At 41.4% G+C, this 20796-nt stretch overlaps 1 protein-coding gene across 3 annotated transcripts; it reads right to left on the reverse strand.

The window, feature by feature from the left end:
• Positions 1–3353: 3353 nt before the first annotated feature.
• On the reverse strand, positions 3354–19626 carry LOC106573828 (tumor necrosis factor alpha-induced protein 8-like protein 1). Of its 3 annotated transcripts, XM_082962726.1 has the most exons (4): positions 19288–19626; positions 12740–12989; positions 7318–7597; positions 3354–7074 (listed from the first exon to the last, which is right to left on the reverse strand). In XM_082962726.1, exons 3-4 carry the CDS (start codon positions 7587–7589, stop codon positions 6786–6788), a joined length of 561 nt encoding a protein of 186 aa, XP_082818852.1. In that variant the 5' UTR covers positions 7590–7597; positions 12740–12989; positions 19288–19626; the 3' UTR covers positions 3354–6785. The 3 variants fall into 3 exon arrangements, with proteins under 3 accessions (XP_082818852.1, XP_014004670.1, XP_014004671.1); XM_014149195.3 differs by lacking the exon at positions 12740–12989 and having other exon boundaries at positions 19288–19593; XM_014149196.3 differs by lacking the exons at positions 12740–12989; positions 19288–19626 and adding an exon at positions 9806–9906.
• Between the last annotated feature and the right edge of the window lie 1170 nt (positions 19627–20796).

Genomic DNA, 20796 nt, shown 5'->3' on the forward strand with positions numbered 1-20796 from the left:
AGGAAAATGAATGGAGAAATACTGCAGAAAGACCATGACATATTCTAATAGATACATGTACTCAAAGTGATTGGGGGGGGGGGGGGGGGGGGGGGATAATCCCCATTCCAGGGTAAGAAGATTCCTTCTCAAACTCGAGCGCCTGTGCTTAGCTGACCACTGCTGTGTGGATAACAACTAACCCTGGAAGTAATAGAGGAGGCTGTATTAATCCATCTAAAGCTCTACTTGAACATGGCTTACGCTCTCCAATACCCCAGCTGTTTCCAATGACTGTTTCCTTTGTTTCAGTGAACACTTCTGCTGCATAATCACTCCATTCCCTATTGTTCCCAAGGTCACTCATGTGAATGTAAACAGATCCCCAAAAATATGTTTTGTCCTCAGATGTTGACCACCCCACTCCCACACAGACGCACGCGTACACACACACACACACACACACACACACACACACACACACACACCTGAATTGTAGGGCTCTCATGTGCTGGACTTTACTCATCATGTAGCTACCTCTGGCTAAAACTCTCGGCTTTCAACCAATCACCCTCCCACTGTGTGTGGATCATAAATAACGTCCAGGCTGCGAAAATGCACAATGGTAGCTCATTTGAAAGTCAATGTGGAATAATAAGTACCTGTCGCTGTTGCTCGTCTAACAGCAGTCGACGTATGATGGAGCCCAGTTGGAGACCTTCACTCCATCCATTACATTATGGTAATGTCTGTCTTTATAGAGCCACCACAACTTTACAGGCACTACACAGTAACAGAGCCACAGTAGACTAGCTATATATCCTGGTGGAGCTTCTGTCTATACAGCACAGCGCCAGAGAGAAGCAGAAGCAGAAGCAGCGTTATGTAAGCGTGTGGCGGAGATTGTCCTCTGGACAGACCCCATATGTTGTCAAAGCTCTGTGAAAAAAAGTATTGTCACAGTCTGAAGCTCCTAAGGGCATTTTGGTAACTTTAGAACTATAGCCATTTAAACAGCAGAGATGCTTCAAGTGCAATACAGTATAGGAACTATTGAAATATATATATTTTTTTTGCTGTCTTAGAGAATGACTGACTACATTGCAGGAAAAAACCATAGTGAGTCAACTCCCTCAGTTCTCATTAAAGCACTGGCATTCCTGAGTCCAGCATGAGGTCTTACCACCGTGTAAAAGAACAGCATGCTTCAGTCTGTTCTTGTGTATTTTTTACATTGTTTTCCCTTTTGATGTCTTTCGGCTTTCATCTTTGAAATAACACGTCAGTCAGGTGCACTCAGAGGATTCACCAGAGCAAGAGAAAAGAGGGTTTGAAAGACTTCAAGTCCCAGGTAACTGTCATAGCTCCACTTGCCAGAGGGGAGAGCCTCTTTAAGCATACAGGATGAGGCAAAGAGTTCTGAATGTGAAGGGAATACAAATGAATGACAAATATAGCAGTTTTCTAACCCTGGATCTACTGACAAAAGAAACTCAAGCATGTATGAAACTCAGTTGGGGAAGCTACTCTAAAAAATATATAGTTTACCGAGCTACCAATTACTTTACACTGGAAGAAGTTAAGCTACCCTTAAGAAAAATATACTTTGAAAAAGTAGTTCACTACTACCAAACTACTTCATATGTAAATCTGAAATGTCAGACTACAAATTGCAAGACAGATAACTTTGGGGTCATATGTTAACAGAATGTGTAACTTAGCCGATTAAACACAAAAACAAATGTTGTAAATGAGATTTAGGCAGGTCTGATTCTGAAAAAGGAAATTATTACATACTTATATATTTCATTTTATTTGTGCAAAAACAGATGAAACTCAAGAACAATTCAGCAAATGAACTGGAACGTTGCCATACAGTGTATTGTGCCATTTACCTCATACATTAAAATCAAGTAAAGTGCTTTGTGGATTTCTGAGATTCGCCTGTATACTGTATAAAAGACAATACTGCTGGTGCATAACCATTTTCTAGATTAATGATACCACATTCTGATCCATAAATGGAAGCGATAAGCACTGAATACATCTGTAACATTAGATACTGCCCATCTTTCCCATTCATTTGATATTGAGGCATAGCTGGATCTACACAATGGATGGTGTGGGACATGATCACAACATTTGACCACTTTTGAGGTCTGAAAACATTATTTGGAGTGATGTGGACCTTTAAAAACCTACCTTTATGGATGCAGTTCATTAGGATGCCAACCTGTGGTGTGTCTGGTAATTGGGACAGGGTTGGGGTAGATAGACTCTTTCCATACATACAGTAGAGTTAACACATGGATTGAGTGAATGTGAGTGGACTGACTAATGTCTTCACAGGCCTGCACTGTTCAGCAGGGGCTGCTGAGGGGAGGATGGCTCATGATAATCTCTGGAACAGAGTAAATGGAATGGCATCATGTGTTTGATACCATTCCACAAATTCCGTTCCAGCCATTTCCACAAGCCTGTCCTCCCCAATTAAGGTGCCACCAACCTCCTGTGTTCAGCTTGCCTCCTTTTTAAGATGCAGCACTTCTCCTTTGTAGTTGGCTCATTATGTAAACATTATAGTCATGCCCCGATGGAAGGCGGCTTCATACAAAAATGTATTAAAGTTTACATTAATATCCACTTTGATTAACAAGTCAGGGACTGGCAGTTCCAAAGTAAAAACTTTTGCCTGACCATTGAAGCAACCCACACTGGGGAGAAAAATAATCAACTGGACTGAACAAAATAAATAAGTATTTACAGAAACTTTTAGAAATGTGTGCCACCCATTTTCTGTGAGGCTTCGATGTCTCCTCTGTCCACCCTGAAAAGAGACCATTATGTTTCTTATCATGATAATGATTGGCCACTTACCAGTACACTTAAGTCTTTACAATCATTTCTTTGTCAAAAATAGCTAGACCGGATAATCTATCCTGACACTGTCTTTCGGAAATGATCAAAACCAATAGCTACAAATGAATTCACACAGCTGGCATTTGAGCTTGATTTGAGCTTTGACCTTTCCATTCACAAGTTTATAGAACATTTCCTGAATCCTGACCAATGTAAAGAATTACTGTAGCCATGTCAATTCTGAGTGGAAATGCTTCATTTCCACGCTATTGGCCTCCACCTTTACCTTTGACCTGGGCACGTCCGTTTGGAAATTAAGTTCAAGAAAAAAAATGCACAAAAACAAAATTGTTTGTCAGATAGGAAGTCAGCCATGTTCCTAAAGTAAACACAAGCCTAACAATGTCCTGACCAGGCGGAAGGGATTTGGCTGACCCAGTCCAGGTCAGACACACACAGATTACATTCTGATCTAGCTGCTGAAACTTAACGTCGAGCTGGAAAGAAACTGGTGCTTTAATCAAGAAAAGACAATGAATTTATTGATTTAAAAAAAAGGAGTATTCATTTATATTTCTCATATATAGTAAAGAGAAGGGACACTAAAACAATATGTACATCACAATCCAATGGTAAAAATACAACATGATTTAAGACTCGTGAGCTTATCTGAAATGTATGAAGCCAAATTGGTCAAATTGTTTCATGAAGTTTTTCATGAGTGCAAGCTCTCTAAGACTTAACCCTGAGAAGTGTTGATATTGGTAAGAATGGAATCTTTGACATTTAAATTCTAAGCTAGCTCAAATATTCTGGGACTTCGATGTTCTAGTCCTGTGAGCATTCACTTACTACAACTCCCCCAGACGTAGGAGGATTAAGTCAAAATGGAGACAACAGAAAAGTTACGGAAAAAACGGAATGTAAAATTTGAAAACATGACATTCATCATCTTGTGCATACTGTTTTCCTTAGTAATGTTCCTTTAGAAAATATCATTTTCACAATTGTGAGATTGCTTTCCTCTTTGGCAAAGCTGCTACAGTACAGAAGAGGGAGGTTTCCGTGACAGAGTAGATCCTGGAGGACACAGTGCTCATTACAACTCTGCTGCTGCTCCTCACAGGTATACACTGTCACTGAGAATACTAAATGAGGCCACAGCACAAACAGCCTCCTAAACAGGCTCAGCCATACAAACATGCAGAGATAGGTCTAGATAAAGAAAAATAACATACATTATGTGCAGAATAGTAGTATATAATTCTAAATAACAATTTAAATTGTTCATAACAAATACAAAAAACTTCACCCCAAATAGGACTTGCATCAAGCAGAGACGGGGATCTCAATCACATTAAATGGGGATGGGGTGTTGGAGCGAAGTGGATTATCTGTATTATTGGCACAGAGTAGGGGATTAATTATATGGAATCATGAAAGGTACAATCAGGTATTGTTTTGGTCTCCCTATGCTATGTGACGAAACAGCTTGGATCTCACCAACAAAGAGAACCTCATGCAGGAAGCTACTTCCCTTTCCCATATCGTCCAGTCATTAACATGACTGTACATGGAGTCTCTCACCTGTGCAGAGACATCATTTACAGAAATCAAAAGTGTTTGCTGGGCGGTGGGTTCAGTACAGCTCAGATGAGGTTAAAGAGCAGCTCAGTGACAATAAGGACTCACAGCATAAATCAACTCCCTCCATGTTTATAGCCCCATGACCCACGCGTTGGTGTGGCTGCAATAAAAAAAAAACACACAGGTCATTGGGGCCAAAGCAGGCAATACAGGTTTTTTGATCCAAACACAGTACAGACTTCCTTAGGATATGGAGGCCATGTGGATGGTGGTATGAGTGTTAAAGTGATGCTGAATCTGGATTATTGGTCTGTTATGTTAATAACTGTTACATAAAAAGAAGTAACACCTCTGCAAATATTTTTGGGTGTGCGTCAGCTCATGATTTTTACTAGAATGTTTATTATTACAAAACGATCTACAGTGCTTGTTTAACCTCAAGTATCACTCCTGTTTCTAAATACAGAGTCCCTTATAGTTGTCCTGAAGTAGGTTAAAATCTATAATTGTCCTCTTTCTTTAGCATTTTAGCCCATTCAATTCACCACTCACACATACGACCTTTACGCTGTGGTTGGAATCATGCCTTGTTGCCAGGGGAACAGACACCCCTTTGTCTATATAGGAAAAAAAGACATTGCCAAGGCACTGTTGAAGTCCTCGGTCCAGAAATGATTGACAAGAGCTTGTGTTCTACATTCACTGGAGAGGTCCATGTTTTTCCTTTAAATAAAGAAGCTAGAAGAAACGTCGGACTAACTAGAGCATCCTTCAGTGTTGTACAGTAATGTCGAAAGGACACACAAGAAAACACACAAAAGTAAGTACAGTTGAAGTCAGAAGTTTACATACACCTTAGCCAAATACATTTAACCTCAGTTTTTCACAATTCCTGACATTTAATCCTAGTAAAACAAATCCCTGTCTTAGGTCAGGTAGGATCACCACTTTATTTTAAGAACGTGAAATGTCAGAATAATAGTAGAGAAAGTGATTTATTTCAGTTTTTATTTCTTTCATCACATTCCCAGTGGATCAGAAGTTTACATACACTCAATTAGTATTTGGTAGCATTGCCTTTATATTGTTTAACTTGGGTCAAACGTTACAGGTAGCCTTCCACAAGCTTCCCACAATAAGTTGGGTGAATTTTGGCCCATTCCTCCTGACAGAGCTGGTGCAATTGAGTCAGGTTTGTAGGCCTCTTTGCTCGCACACGCTTTTTCAGTTCTGCACACAAATTCTCTATAGGATTGAGGTCAGGGCTTTGTGATAGCCACTCCAATACCTTGACTTCGTTGTCCTTAAGCCATTTTGCCACAACTTTGGAAGTATGCTTGGGGTCATTGTCCATTTGGAAGACCCATTTGCGACCAAGCTTTAAACTTCCTGACTGAGGTCTTGAGATGTTGAATATCAATATATGCACATAATTTTCCTCCCTCATTATGCCTTCTATTTTGTGAAGTGCACCAGTCCCTCCTGCAGCAAAGCACCCCCACAACATGATGCTGCCACACCCTTGCTTCACGGTTGGGATGGTGTTCTTCGGTTTGCAAGCTCCCCATTTTTCCTCCAAACATAACAATGGTCATTATGGCCAAACAGCACTTTTCGCACCAAAGTACGTTCATTTCTAGGAGACAGAACGAGTCTCCTTCCTGAGCGGTATGACGGCTTCGTGGTCCCATAGTGTTTATACTTGCATACTATTGTTTGTACAGATGAACGTGGTACATTCAGGCGTTTGGAAATTGCTCCCAAGGATGAACCAGACTTGTGGCGGTGTACAACTTTTTTCCTGAGGTCTTGGCTGATTTCTTTTGATCTTCCCATGATGTCAAGCAAAGCGGCACTGAGTTTGAAGGTAGGCCTTGAAATACAGCCACACGTGCACCTCCAATTGACTCAAATGATGTAATTTAGCCATTCAGAAGCTTCTAAAGCCATAACATCATTTTCTGGAATTGTCCAAGCTGTTTAAAGGCACAGTCAACTTAGTGTATGTAAACTTCTGACCCACAGAAATTGTGATACAGTGAATTATAAGTGAAATAATCTGTCGGTAAACAATTGTTGGAAAAATTACTTAGATGTCCTAACCGACTTGCCAAAACTATAATTTGTTAACAAGAAATTTGTGGAGTGGTTGAAAAACAAGTTTTAATGACTCCAACCTAAGTGTATGTAAACTTCCGACATCAACTGTAAATGTCCACATACAATATGCATAACGTCAGTCTCTTTAAAAAAACAAAAAAACAATGCAAGCCAATAAGGCAACCCCGTGGTGATTTCACACCACCAGGTAATGCCTCAAAAGGTTAAAGGGGGAGGGGTCAAAAGGTCCTGGGGAGAGGTCAAAGGTTGCCCTCGTCCAGCATCTTGTTGACGCCGTCACATATCCTCTGCAGGTGGCCGCGGTACACCTCAGACGGCCCGTAGAGCGCCGCGAGGAAGTCACAGTCGGCAAAGTGGTTGAACACGTGGTTGACCCGCGAGTGGCTCTTGGCCGTCAGGTGGCGGTTGATGGCCTGGTGCAGCAGCTCACGGCACTCGTTCAGGATGGCGCTCATCACGCGCCGGTCGAACGTGAACTCGATCTGGTGAAAGCTGACAGCCGTCATAGCCAGTGTGTGGACCTTCTTCCTGGAAAGGAGACGCAGTAGAGTTGTTATGCATGATGGCTTAACTACAGTAGCTGGCAAACCACATTCCATTTCTCTGAGCTTTTGTTCAAGCCCAACACAATAATTATTTTTTATCAGGGCTGGAATAAAAACCTGTGCAAATTAGCCCTCAACAACCATGTCTGGCAACCCTTAATCAAAGAACATTATAACCCTGTTAATGCTCTCTACAGCCATAATATAATCATATAGCATAATCAACCTGAAGCTCTCAACCAGCACCAGCTCCTCCCCGCTGAACTGGTTGTTGCGGTAGAGGACTCCCAGCTTCACCACCATCTTGATGAGGTTCTTGATGATCTTCTGGGCCTCCTTGCGGTTGCGCGTGTACTCCTTCGTGACGCGGTAGAGCTCGTCCAGCACCTCGCTGCTGGTGTCGTCAATGAAGAGGTTAGCCATGCTCTTGGTGGCCATCTTGCTCATCAGCTTCTTCTGGGCCTGAAGGGCCAGGCTCTTAGTACTGAAGGAGTCCATAATGAAGTCTGGAGGGCGAGAGAGAGGGAGGAAGAAAAGAGATTTGGGTCATACAGATGCACACTCACTGAAACCCGATGGTGGATTTTCTTCCTTCTTAATTATATACTGTACAGAGAGGAAATAACAGATGTTTATTTGGATGCATTCCTGACAACATATGGGAAACCCATATTTGCCTTTTGCATTTCATGCAGAAATAATAAAACATTTTGAGTTAACATACTGCAGACAGACAATGAACAGTTCTATGCAAATTATCACATTTCATTATTTCATTTTCTCATCTGAATGAAGGCATTGAAGAATCTTGCTACCGGTGTGCAATCCCTTAGTATAATTATGATGTCATGGGACATAAAGACCCAGTCACCAATTAAATTAGAATCTAAGATACCAGTGACATGATACAAGAAAGACATGTAGGAGTGATGAGACTCACTGCAGTTCTGCAAAGCAGCCAATGATAGGACTGTCTCTGCAGCTACCGGCTGAATCCACATTTAGAAAACGAGGTTTATGTGTGAGGATGGGGTATAGCGTACGTGTGCACATTTGTGGAGGCTAGCTCCGAGCTGTGGGTGTTGCCTGCCAAAGCACAATGACTCAGGAAGCCTCAACACATTGTGGCAGCTCATAAACAATGGGTCAGGGGGCCATAGGCTTTCATATCTTCTGCATTTCCTCAGCCAGATGAGCCCAGTCCCGGGCCCGACAGTACTGCAGTAGCTCCGCAACAAGAACCCAGGGATGACAGGTTCAGGTCGTCTTAATCCCTAAGGAAGTAGGATGAGGTTACCTCTAGACACGGATCCAAGGTCAGCGGCTCATTTTACCCCCCCAAAGGCTAAAGTTATAAGTTAGGGAAGGTAAGCTGAGCCTAGATCTGTGCCCATCTCTAGCATATCCTAGCAATCATTACTCCCTCCAAGATTAAAACATAAAACCTTTATTAAAATCCTAAATGTGACCGGATGCTAATCCAAATGCTCATATTTACCAACAGTAACATCTGCTAAGTATTATTACTGTAAAGCAGCTGACCGACTGCAGAATGAAAATGTGCCTGCTATGTGACTCATGTGATTCCACTCCAATCCGCATTGTCTCTCCAAGAATACCAATTGGTCTCCTTCAAGTGTCAGCAGGACGCTTTTTCTTCCAAGGGAGTACCCACGTCAGAAACCAAAGACAAGCTCTCCCTGCAACATTGTCAGAGGGATGTAAAAAAACACCACTTTGCCTGCTACATTCAATCACAATGTGTCAATGACAATCTGAACAGAGATGCTTTGAGGATAGAGACAAGTACAGCTTGCGACACTGCGCAAAGAAATCAAAGTTCACAAACCTCTCTCTGCTGGAAGCATGAAAAAACAGATTCAGTGGATTAAAAAGAAACCTTTCAGAGCCTGGAGAGTGAAGTGATTTTCAGGGGGCTCATTAAATTTCTCTCCTGTCAAAGAGAATAACTTTAAAGGAGTCAGTGGCTGTGATGACTAATACTGCCGTGAAGAAGTAAAAAGAAAAAAGCCTGTATTTGTCTTTCACCACAGTGAATCCAAACACTTAACTTCAGATGTGATGGATACTTTGGAGCGTCTGTAGTTTTACTCAAAGCCAAAGAAAGACAAATTCTTCCTGGAGCTGGCAATCACAAATGTAGGGAGATCTTCTCTCTCTCTTACGAGATGGGAGGCTTCATGAAAGGACAAGCGCTTAGAATGATGAAACACTTTTCTATCAAGGACTCCTGCCTTGTAACTGTGCAGTGGGAGTTATGGCCAAATATAAGCTGCTGTGTGAACTGGGCCCAGCCAGGGAAAGCTTGGCCAAGCTTGGATCCCATCTCAGCACTATTTATACTGGCACTGCTGGAAAGGATTGAAAACAGAACGAGACATGACAGTGACAACATTACTGTGTGTTCAGGCAATATATATCTCCCACATACAACAGAGCAATTAATACTGATTTTCTTTGAGCTGGGCAGGCACTCTGGAATGAGAGAAAGTGCTGGCGTATCAACTGGATTTACTTAAACCAACATCAGTGCAGTGTAATCCAGAGAGTGCTTAAACTATATAGTTTAAAAAAACAAGACCTCAGTCAAAGTAGAACAGGTAGGTAAACATGACTCATGGAAATGAAACACGACCCTGGGCCTCTTTGGCAGCCAGGGACTTGGCCTGGCCGGCGTCCCCAGAAGCACTTACCCTCCTGCAGGTGAAAAGTGGCCTCCAGAGGCTCAATGCTGGGTGTGCTGAGTGGCTCAGAAAGGGTCTGTGGAGGTTTGATGGCCAAGCATGTGTCAAAGTCTGTCAGGCTAGTATGATTGGGTCAGGTGAGAGAGGACCAATGATTGGCTACACCTGGAGCTCCCTTTCCTGTCCACTCTGCCTCAGGCCCCACCCCTCTCCTAAGCCTCAGGGAAGATGAAATGAATCCCCACCCATTCTCAATACTGCTCCCCCAACTCAAAACTAGACTGGCTGGCAGAAACCTGTATAGACATTTCTGTTAAACTACTTCAAAAGATCAAGGTGGAATAACTAAGCAAGCATGTCTGGAAATACTGTAACTATATAACTTTGAACAAGAGTTTATATTATTCAAGAGTGAATAATATGTTTTAGGCTGTGTGGCTTGCTTATAATTCCGATTGCATAGCCTACCCTACATGTATAACATTAATTCAAAATAGGGGGAAATCCCCACACTTCTTTAGTACTGTAACGTGTCTCAGGAACTCAGATTTACAGAAATGTATGACATCACCCTTATCTACAATAAGAGACAATGAACAATGGTTATGTAAAATGTATCTGTGCTTCGTGTTGGGTCTGAACTGATCACCTCACAATCAGCTCTTCACATGAAACATTTCTTCTGTCTGGTAATGAACAGGATCAGTTAGGATTACTGCCTGCTACAATTACATCAAGTGTAGTTTTTACTCCTCTCTCTTACTCTCCTACTGTCCTCTAATCTCTCCTACTCTTGAGCTGTTGCATAACAGTGGAGGCGCTGATGAGTGCTGGGAACTCAGTTTTGTATGGCTGTGATGTGTGTATCAGTGTGTGTATCAGTGTGTGTGTGTGTGTGTGTGTCGCTCCATCATCCTCCCACACAGTATCAGGGGTTGTGCACAGTGCCTAAGGGGGAGACCGTCCCTTTTTTACAGTCTTCTCAGATCTGAAAGAGCCTGCTGCGGGATTAATAATTAACGTGGCAGCATTAAATGGATCACAGATTAATAATTAATATGACCAATTTGAAAAAAATAGACCAGGGTAAGAGAAGTCTGCCTTGATGCCACAGGTGAACCAGGAAATGTGGGACCTGGCTGAGGGGTCAAACAACATCAGGGACAAATGGTGGAAAATATGACAAATATAAAATTAAATGTGCAGGTGTGATGCAGCAATGGTATCCTTGTCATAGACATGACATTGCATTAACATAATATTGAGTAGGTTGGAAGTAAATACAAGCTAAAACCAGTTTAAAACAATAGACCCATAGATAAAGGCAGATTACTTGGATGACTAACTCGCCTGTTATCAGTTCTTGACAATGGCACCACCACATGGACATTGAGGAAACATGGCATGCCTACAAAGGACTTTTACATCAAAAAAAGTGTTTTATTGACCGACAGATAAGCGATCAAAAGACACACACACACACACCACACACACCCCAGTGTGGGCTCAATTCAGAATTGAAAATGCCTCAAATTCCAATAAAATTCCAATTTAAGTAGTAAATAGAATCCAGAATTGCAATTCAAAATAAAAAGGAAATGGAATATAGTGAAATGTCTCTTATATTCTATATTAGGTGCAGTCTATACAAATATACTGTACATCTTGTACATAACACATTATATACATGCATAGAAAATATTGTTGAAACTTAAAATGAATGATCAAGAAAAACAAAACCTTATGCAAATATTCTAAGCTATATTATTATATATCATTAAATATGGGAGAAATACTACATCTCAGAATGCATTAGTTTAACCCTCAAGTTGACCTTGAAGCCTTCAAAAAGAAGCTAAACAAATCAAATGGACAGTGGAAATCTAATTGGCTATTCTAAGCACTAAGGTTAAAAGTATATGAACATTGCTTCCTGAGAAAAGTTATATATTCTTTGGAAGTGTGACCTGTTAGATTCAATGAAACTCGTTCTATAGACGGGTTGGTTGTTTAGCAACAAAACCGATGTGTGCGCAACTATGGGGCAAAACAGACAGGGTTGGCTTAGACTTAAGAACATGTAAACTATATTTTGTCTCCAATGTATATTGAAATAATAAATACATTTTCAAAATGAGGCCTTGTTGTCTCAAATACATTGTTCGTTACAGTTGTTGGTTAGCTAGTGAATTTCAGCATGAAATCAGTCAAAACAGGACATATTATCAAGAACAACAAAACTAACAACTTATGATTCCCCACATGGCAGTTTGTCATTGTTGTTAGCCATCTGGCCATCCAGCATCACAACTAATGCACTTCTGCCCCATGGAAGCATTGCTTTGGTGACGTTGACAGCTAACCCATCTATGATTGAGTGGAATTTCTTTGAATAGCACTACATTTTATTTCCTACCACTCAAACACAAAATCCTGTGGGTGTGGTCAATTCAAATTTTAACTCATGAGTATCTATGGTTGAATGGGAGTAAATTCCAAAATTCGGAATAGACACATGGCGAGGTGTGGATTAACATGACCACACCCCCGAGTAGTGTACAGACATAGGGTCCTCCCATTACTCCCATGTAGTTAGCGTCATCCTAAACTAACGGACACTTTGTCATTTCAATAAACGTTTTCACGTGTTGTTATTAGCATACTTGGCTGTCGCAACAAATTATTTGCATGATATGTATTCTGCCACTCTAATGTGTTACCCGTCCTGCTAACACGGACAGTAAACCTAGTAAAGCTGTCGCATTATACTTACAGTACCAGTCAAAAGTTGACACCTTCTCATTCAAGGGTTTTTATTTTTACTATTTTCTAAATTGTAGAATAATAGTGAAGATATCAAAACTATGAAATAACACATATGGAAACATGTAGTAACCCAAAAAGTGTTAAATCAAAATATGTTTTAGATTCAAAAGTAGGCACCTTTGCCTTGATGACAGCTTTGCACACTCTTGGCATTCTCTCAACCAGCTTCACCTGGAAGGCTTTTCCAACAGTCTTGAAGGAGTTCCCACATATACTGAGCACTTGCTGGCTGATTTTCCTTCACTCTGCGGTCCAACTCATCCCAAACCTTCTCAATGGGTTGAGGTTGGGTGATTGTGGAGGCCAGGTCATCCGATGCAGCACTCCATCACTCTCCTTCTTGGTCAAATAGCCTTTAACACACCTCCTGTTGAAAAACAAATGATAGTGGGACTAAGGCCAAACCAGATGGGATGGCGTATCACTGCAGAATGCTGTGTTGGCCATGCTGGTTAAGTGTGCCTTGAATTCTAAATAAATCACAGTGTCACCAAACCCACGCATCACACCTCTTCCTCCATGCTTCACGGTGGGAACTACACATGCGAAGATCATCCATTCACCTACTCTTGTGTCTCAAAGACACAGCGGTTGGAACCAAAAATCGTAAAATTTGGACTAATCAGATCAAAGGACAGACTTCCACCGGTCTAATGTCTATTGCTCGTGTTTCTTGGCCCAAGCAAATCTTATTATTGGTGTCCTTCAATTCGACCATGAAGGCCTGATTCACGCAGTCTCCTCTGAACAGTTTTTAAGCATTTATTTGGGCTGCAATTTCTGAGGCTGGTAACTCTAATGAACTTCTCTGCAGCAGAGGTAACGCTGGGTCTTCCTTCCCTGTGGCGGTCCTCATGACAGACAGTTTATTATAGCGCTTGATGGTTTTTGTGACTGCACTTGAAGAAACGTTTAAAGTTCTTGACTTAAAGTAATGATGGACTGTCATTTCTCTTTGCTTATTTGAGCTGTTCTTGCCATAATATGGACTTGGTCTTTTACCAAATAGGGATATCTTCTGTATACCACCCCTACCTTGTCACAACACAACTACTTGGCCCAAACGCATTAAGAAAGGAATTCCCCAAATAAACTTAATTTAAATGCATTTCAGGTAACTACCTCCTGAGGCTGATTGAGATAATGCCAAGAGTGTGCAAAGCTGTCATCAAGGCAAAGGGTGGCTATTCTGAAGAATTTCAAGTATATTTTTGATTTAACACTTTGTGGGTTACTACACGATTCAGTGTGTTATTTCATAGTTTTGATGTCTTCACTATTATTCTACAATAGTAAAAATAAAATAAAAACCCTTGAATGAGTAGGTGTGTCCAAACCTTTGACTGGTACTGTACGTCAAAGTTTGTTTAAATCTAGCTTATTCCTCAGGTTAATTGACGTTAACTAGCTGGCTTGCGAAAGAAGTTAATCTCGATCTATATCGCTAGTCTTACATATGCCGCCTAAAATCGCTAGTCTTACATATGCCGCGCAACTACTTCCAGTCTTTGCCTGCCCTTGAACGGTTTAGGTATTTAGGACTTCCTATAATGAACTTCCCACTTGCCCGAGAGCAGCTGTGCAGACAACCCTACCAAATGGCCCAAAGAAGCCTATGGCAAAATCTAGACCTACATGGTGTAAATTCCAGGTTTACACAGGCAATACACATAGCTACAAAGAAGTGTTAGCTAGCGATTTACCGTGAATTAAGTACTTCGAACACACAAATGTATTGCGTAACCAGAGCCCACATATTTCCATCATCATCATCATCATCATCATCATCACAGCATATAGCCTGAAACCAAGAGGTTTGTTTAACCTAGTCCTTGGGCAGTTGAAACCTTTCTTACAAAAAAAAGATTGCAGCCAGAGTGTGGCATTTTTTACTGCAGTAATTTTGCACTTAACTGCAGTTAGAGTGCAGTATAACTGCAGTTATTCTGCAATTACTGCATCCAAAATACCCCAGTCGACTGCAGTTAAAAAAGACTATTGTTCAAACAAAACGGTGTGCAAGAACTTTTCGGCATCCTAGTTATAAAATCAGGGTAAGTTAGCTAGTTGAAGAAAGTCCATTGGAATCGGCTCTTTGGCTGATAATGGTGACATACAGTCAACGCTACAGTTTCTGTTCATGCTAAAAAAAATTACATTTGCATCAAAGTGTTTTTAGGTATGATGTAGTTTGTTGATGAAGATGACATGGAAGTATGTTAAAAAACAACCAACCAAGCATATCCAAAACTCAGCAAAAAAAAGAAAACGTCCCCTTTTCAAGACCAGGTCTTTCAAAGATATTTGGATTTTTACGAATTAACTTCACAGATCTTCATTGTAAAGGGTTTAAACGCTGTTACCCATGCTTGTTCAATGAACCATAAACAATTAATGAACATGCACCTGTGGAACGGTCATTAAGACACTAACAGCTTACAGACGGTAGGCAATTAAGGTCACAGTTATGAAAACTTAGGACACTAAAGAGGTCTTTCTACTGACTCTGAAAAACACCAAAAGAAAGATGCCCAGGGTCCCTGCTCATCTGGGTGACCCTGCCTTAGGCATGCTGCAAGGAGGCATGAGGACTGCAGATGTGGCCAGGGCAATAAATTGCAATGTTCGTACTGTGAGATGCCAAAGACAGGACGGACAGCTGATCATCCACGCAGTGGCAGACCACGTGTAACACCTGTCCGCAATAGGCTGAGAGAGGCTGGACTGAGGGCTTGTAGGCCTGTTGTAAGGCAGGTCCTCACCAGACATCACCGGCAACAACATCACCTATGGGCACAAACCCACCGTCGCTGGACCAGACAGGACTGGCAAAAAGTGCTCGACTGACGAGTCACCGTTTTGTCTCACCAGCAGTGATGGTCGGATTCAAGTTTATCGTCAAAGGAATGAGCATTACACCGAGACATGTACTCTGGAGCGGGATCAATTTGGAGGTGGAGGGTTCCGTCATGGTCTGGGGCGGTGCGTCACAGCATCATCAGACTGAGCTTGTTGTCATTGCAGGCAAAGGCTGTGCGTTACAGGGAAGACATCCTCCTGCCTCATGTGGTACCCTTCCTGCTCATCCTGACATGATCCTCCAGAATGACAATGCCACTAGCCATACTGCTCGTTCTGTGAGTGATTTCCTGCAAGACAAGAATGTAAGTGTTCTGCCATGGCCAGCGAAGAGCCCGGATCTCAATCCCATTGAGCACGTCTGGGACCTGTTGGATCAGAGGGTGAGGGCTAGGGCCATTCCCTCCAGAAATGTCCGGGAACTTGCAGGTGCCTTGGTGGAAGATTGGGGTAACATCTCACAGCAAGAACTGGAAAATCTGGTGCAGTCCAAGAGGAGGAGATGCACTGCAGTACTTAATGCAGCTGGTGGCCACACCAGCTACTGACTGTTATTTTTTATTTTGACCCCCCCTTTGTTCAGAGACACATTATTCCATTTCTGTTAGTGACATCACTGTGGAACTTGCTCAGTTTGTGTGTCAGTTGTTGAATCTTATGTTCATACAAATATTTACAGATGTTAAGTTTGCTGAAAATACACGCAGTTGACAGTGAGAGGACGTTTCTTTATTTGTTGAGTTTGTAATGATAAAAAAATAGTAATAATAATACAGCAAGTCAGGTTCTGAGTAAAGCAGACAATTAAACATTGGCGTAAAGGGAGTACCCCACGCCTGTACCCTACTCGGGGGCGTGGTCATGTTACGCTATGCCTCGCCATGTTTATCTATTGAGCCCAACCCTGGCACACACACACACACACACACACACGTTTTGTTCAATCCTTGTGGGGACCTACAATTCACACACACAGAGAGAGAAACAAAAGTCCCAAAGGCATACTTTGTCACATATAGTCTTCTTTCTAGGAAGGTTTCACTGCCCTTCCATGCACAGACTGTTTCATATTTCCTAGGTACCAATTGAGGCTGCTGGCCAACTGAACTTTGCAGTCTTGTAAATCAGGTCAAACACCGCTGTACTGCTCTTGTCAATGAGTTACCTTTCATCTCCACAGGGATAATCATACATTTCCAGCAGTGCTTGAGTGTCAGAAATCATGACAAACAGGTTTGACATCAATTAATGTTTGGGATTTTGGAGCTGGCTTCCTGGCCAAAGTGGACCTCAGTTTGTCGCGCAACCAAACTGTAGCTGACCCACTTGTTTGTCAGCCATAGCCAAATCAAATAAAATGTTATTGGTCACATACACATGGTTAGCAAATGTTAATGCAAGTGTAGCGAAATGCTTGTGCTTCTAGTTCCGACAGTGCAGTAATATCTAACAAGTAATCTAACAAATTCACAACTACCTTATACACACACACAAGTGTAAAGGGATGAATAAGAATATGTACATATAAATATATGGATGAGCGATGGCCGTGCGGCATTGGCAAGATGCAGTAGATTGTAGAGTACAGTATATACATATGAGATGAGTAATGTAGGGTATGTAATCATTATAAAGTGTCATTGTTTAAAGTGACTAGTGATACATTTATTACATCCAATTATTAAAGTGGCTAGAGATGAGTCAGTATGTTGGCAGCAGCCACTCAATGTTAGTGATGGCTGTTTAACAGTCTGATGGCCTTGAGATAGAAGCTGTTTTTCCAGTCTCTCGGTCCCAGCTTTGATGCACCTGTACTGACCTCGCCTTCTGGGTGATAGCGGGGTGAACAGGTAGTGGCTCGGGTGGTTGTTGTCCTTGATGATCTTTTTGGCCTTCCTGTGACATCGGGTGCTGTAGCTGTCCTGGAGGACAGGTAGTTTGCCCCCGGTGATGCGTTGTGCAGATCGCACCACCCTCTGGAGAGCCTTACGGTTGTGGGCGGAGAAGTTGCCATACCAGGCAATGATACAGCCCGACAGGATGCTCTCAATTGTGCATCTTAAAGTTTGTGAGTGTTTTCAAGCCAAATTTCTTCAGCCTCCTGAGGTTGAAGAGTCACTGTTGCGACTTCCTCACCAAGCTGTCTGTGTGGGTGGAACAGTTAAGTTTGTCCGTGATGTGTACGCCAAGGAACTTAAAACGTTCCACCTTCTCCACTCCTGTCCCATCGATGTGGATAGGGGGGTGCTCTCTTTGCTTTTTCCTGAAGTCCACGATCATCTCTTTTGTTTTGCCGACATTGAGTGAGAGGTTATTTTCCTGACGCCACACTCCGAGGGCCCTCACCTCCTCCATGTAGGTCATCTCGTCGTTGTTGGTAATCAAGCCTACCACTGTAGTGTCGTCTGCAAACTTGATGATTGAGTTGGAGGCGTGCATGGCCACGCAGTCATGGGTGAACAGGAAGTACAGGAGAGGGCTGAGAATGGGCCCCAGTGTTGAGGATCAGCGAGGTGGAGATGTTTCCTACCCCCACCACCTGGGGGTGGCCCGTCAGAAAGTCCATGACCCAGTTGCACAGGGTGGGGTCGAGACCCAGGATCTCAAGCTTAATGACGAGTTGAGGGTACTATGGTGTTAAATGCTGAGCTGTAGTCAATGAACAGCATTCTTATAGGTATTCCACTTGTCCAGATGGGTTAGGGCAGTGTTCAGTGTGATTGCCTCGTCTGTGGACCTATTTGGGCGGTAGGCAAATTGGAGTGGGTCTAGGGTATCAGGTAGGGTGGAGGTGATACGAGCAAGGGTACCAATGTAGACACACATACACAGTTGGGTAGCAACAATTGTTTAGAAAAACAAAATCAATAAATAAAACAATATAAATAAATATCACAAGCATTTCGCTACACCCGCAATAACATCTGCTAAATATGTGTATGCGACCAATACAATTGGATAAATCATTTCTTCAGACACAGCTGGTTAAAGCTGCAAGAGGCAACTCATTCAAGACCGCAATTCATGCAAACTGAAAACGTTGATTCTCCTTTTACTAGTGACATAAGTAGTTAGTGCTGTATAATAAATTGTACTACCTGCCAGAATACACAGAGAGGGTATTCATACACATAATCGAGATGAAAGCTTTTCTAGGAGTATCTCAATAATAACAAAGTCACATATAAAAACACTTTTTTTGTTGCTACATTTTGTATGTTATATGGGGAAAGATGCGGAGCAGGCCTCAAGCAGGCACATCTTCAACAAATCGCTTGATATACACTTCATACAGAGAAGAAATAAATGGCTTGTGGAAGAAAGAAGGATTGCAATGTGACAGTGGCGTTTGAAACGCAAGAAAGGAACATGGTAACACTATGCTTCACCTTTTGTGGGAAATTCCATTAAAAACTATTGATTTGTAAACCATTTCTTTTACATTTCTTTCGATTGGATCAGAAATGACAGTTGTCATTCAAAACGAATACGTCAAACCAAAATACTGACCAAACATAAGGAAATAAAAATATAATTATAAATCTTGTGTTGGCAAACTAGGTTTATATTCTACAATATCGTGGATTTATTATCGCATTTAAGGTCGAATGACATTACACTGCCTATTCTAGTTATGACTAATGTGAATGTTGTGGGCAAATTTGTCTAAAGGAAGGCTGAAGCCCATTCTGCCACCTCCCATCCTCCATTGTATAGTTTCAAAGGACTATGTAACCTATTATTTGTTAAATGTTTCTCAAAGACTGGTCAAGCATAGGCTAAAATACCATCTATGTTGAACTTACCTTTCGTTCAAATCAAACCGGATGCGGAGGGTGAGTAAAGGGACCGTGGATTACGCTGCTACAATTTGACAATTTAATCTAGGCAAAATCTCAAATCTTCATTATGGCAACCCATAGCAAATCCATGTACATCACCATGAGTCGGTTCTTCGTCTTTACTTGCGGTTCTTTGTCTTCCATGTAACTGTATGTTGTATCAGGTACTGGTGTGTAAATAATTGAAAGACTGTTTCTTCTCTCCCTGCTGAGCTCGGTTACAGGAGTTTGTAACCCGACACCTCACAAAAAGTTTCAAATTTGAGGGATTTCGAAAATTCGAGATTGATGTTACTCTGGACCAATGGAAGAGCCCAGTAAAAATGTATCAAACCAATCATACTGTGGGAAATTCCTGTTATAACTTCAACATTCCCTGCCCCCATTCGGTTTCCAGTAATTAGTCTCATCTAGCTCCCAAATCCAAGGTTGAAAATGTCCCAAAGGAAATGGCATTATGTGAACAATGAGCAGGAACTATGAATTGTTTGTCATAAACAAAAAGGCTAGTACACGACACAATTATTTAAACATAAGTCATGAAGATTAATTATTTGACCTAATTAATGGAAAATATTGCCTCAGTAGATGATTTCGGCAACGCTATTGATCAAAACGGATTTATATAGGACACACAACAGAGAGAGAGAGCGAGATATAGTAAACCAGACATCTAGGTGTTTTACAGCGGATGTTTTCTGGACCGGACAGCACCGTTTTTCCCGGTCTATGAATGAATGGGTTTAGCAGGAATTCCGGAGGGTTATGGTGTTCATTGTGAATCACATGTGTTTTAAACAATCAACAAGCTATTTTTCTATTATGGTCTGGATGTAAATGGATATAAATAGGCCCAACTCAAGCCAGATTTGATACGGCTATTTTAAACATATATTGTAAATTAAAATACATAATATTATAGAATAGCACCACATTTACATAGCCTAGTTAGTTCATAGTACTCTGCAATCCAGTCGTCAGTATTATTGCATTTTATGCTTAGCATACTGTCATCCTTATCACAAGGTAGTTTACCTTCACCCGCAACCTGCAAATAGTAAGCAATTTAGTGATAAAGCTTGTTAAGAAGCGCTGTTCAGTGGAGCGTTTGGATATTGCAATTTTGTAACCAATGAGAGATACTGTAGCAAGCAGTGACACATTAGCTAATCTCTGAGCCACTCTATAACTATCGAGATAGACACTCTATTTAGCTTGAATATACACGATCATTTGTCTAATAAGTATACTATATAAATAATTTTAACACCCCATAGAAAGCTGACCGAATAACGATTTACTTTCCATATTCTCTGTGATTAGTAGGCAAAAGACAAACAAATATTTTCGTGTAAACAGAAACCAATGGACACACATGAGCATAAGTTATGTAATGTTGTGTATTAACTGGATTTGTATATAAATAAACGAATGTAATCAAACATGGTAACAAGACAACATTTCAACAACATA

Source organism: Salmo salar, chromosome 16 (genome assembly GCF_965601325.2).
Source record: "Salmo salar chromosome 16, fSalSal1, whole genome shotgun sequence".
Classification (NCBI taxonomy): Eukaryota; Metazoa; Chordata; class Actinopteri; order Salmoniformes; family Salmonidae; genus Salmo; species Salmo salar.

Coding starts and splice junctions, on each gene's coding strand:
- LOC106573828 (XM_082962726.1), bottom strand. CDS start 7,589: ATGGACTCCTTCAGTACTAAGAGCCTGGCCCTTCAGGCCCAGAAGAAG. Junction 7,075..7,317: donor GTGCTGGTTGAGAGCTTCAG/GTTGATTATGCT, acceptor TCTCCTTTCCAG/GAAGAAGGTCCACACACTGG.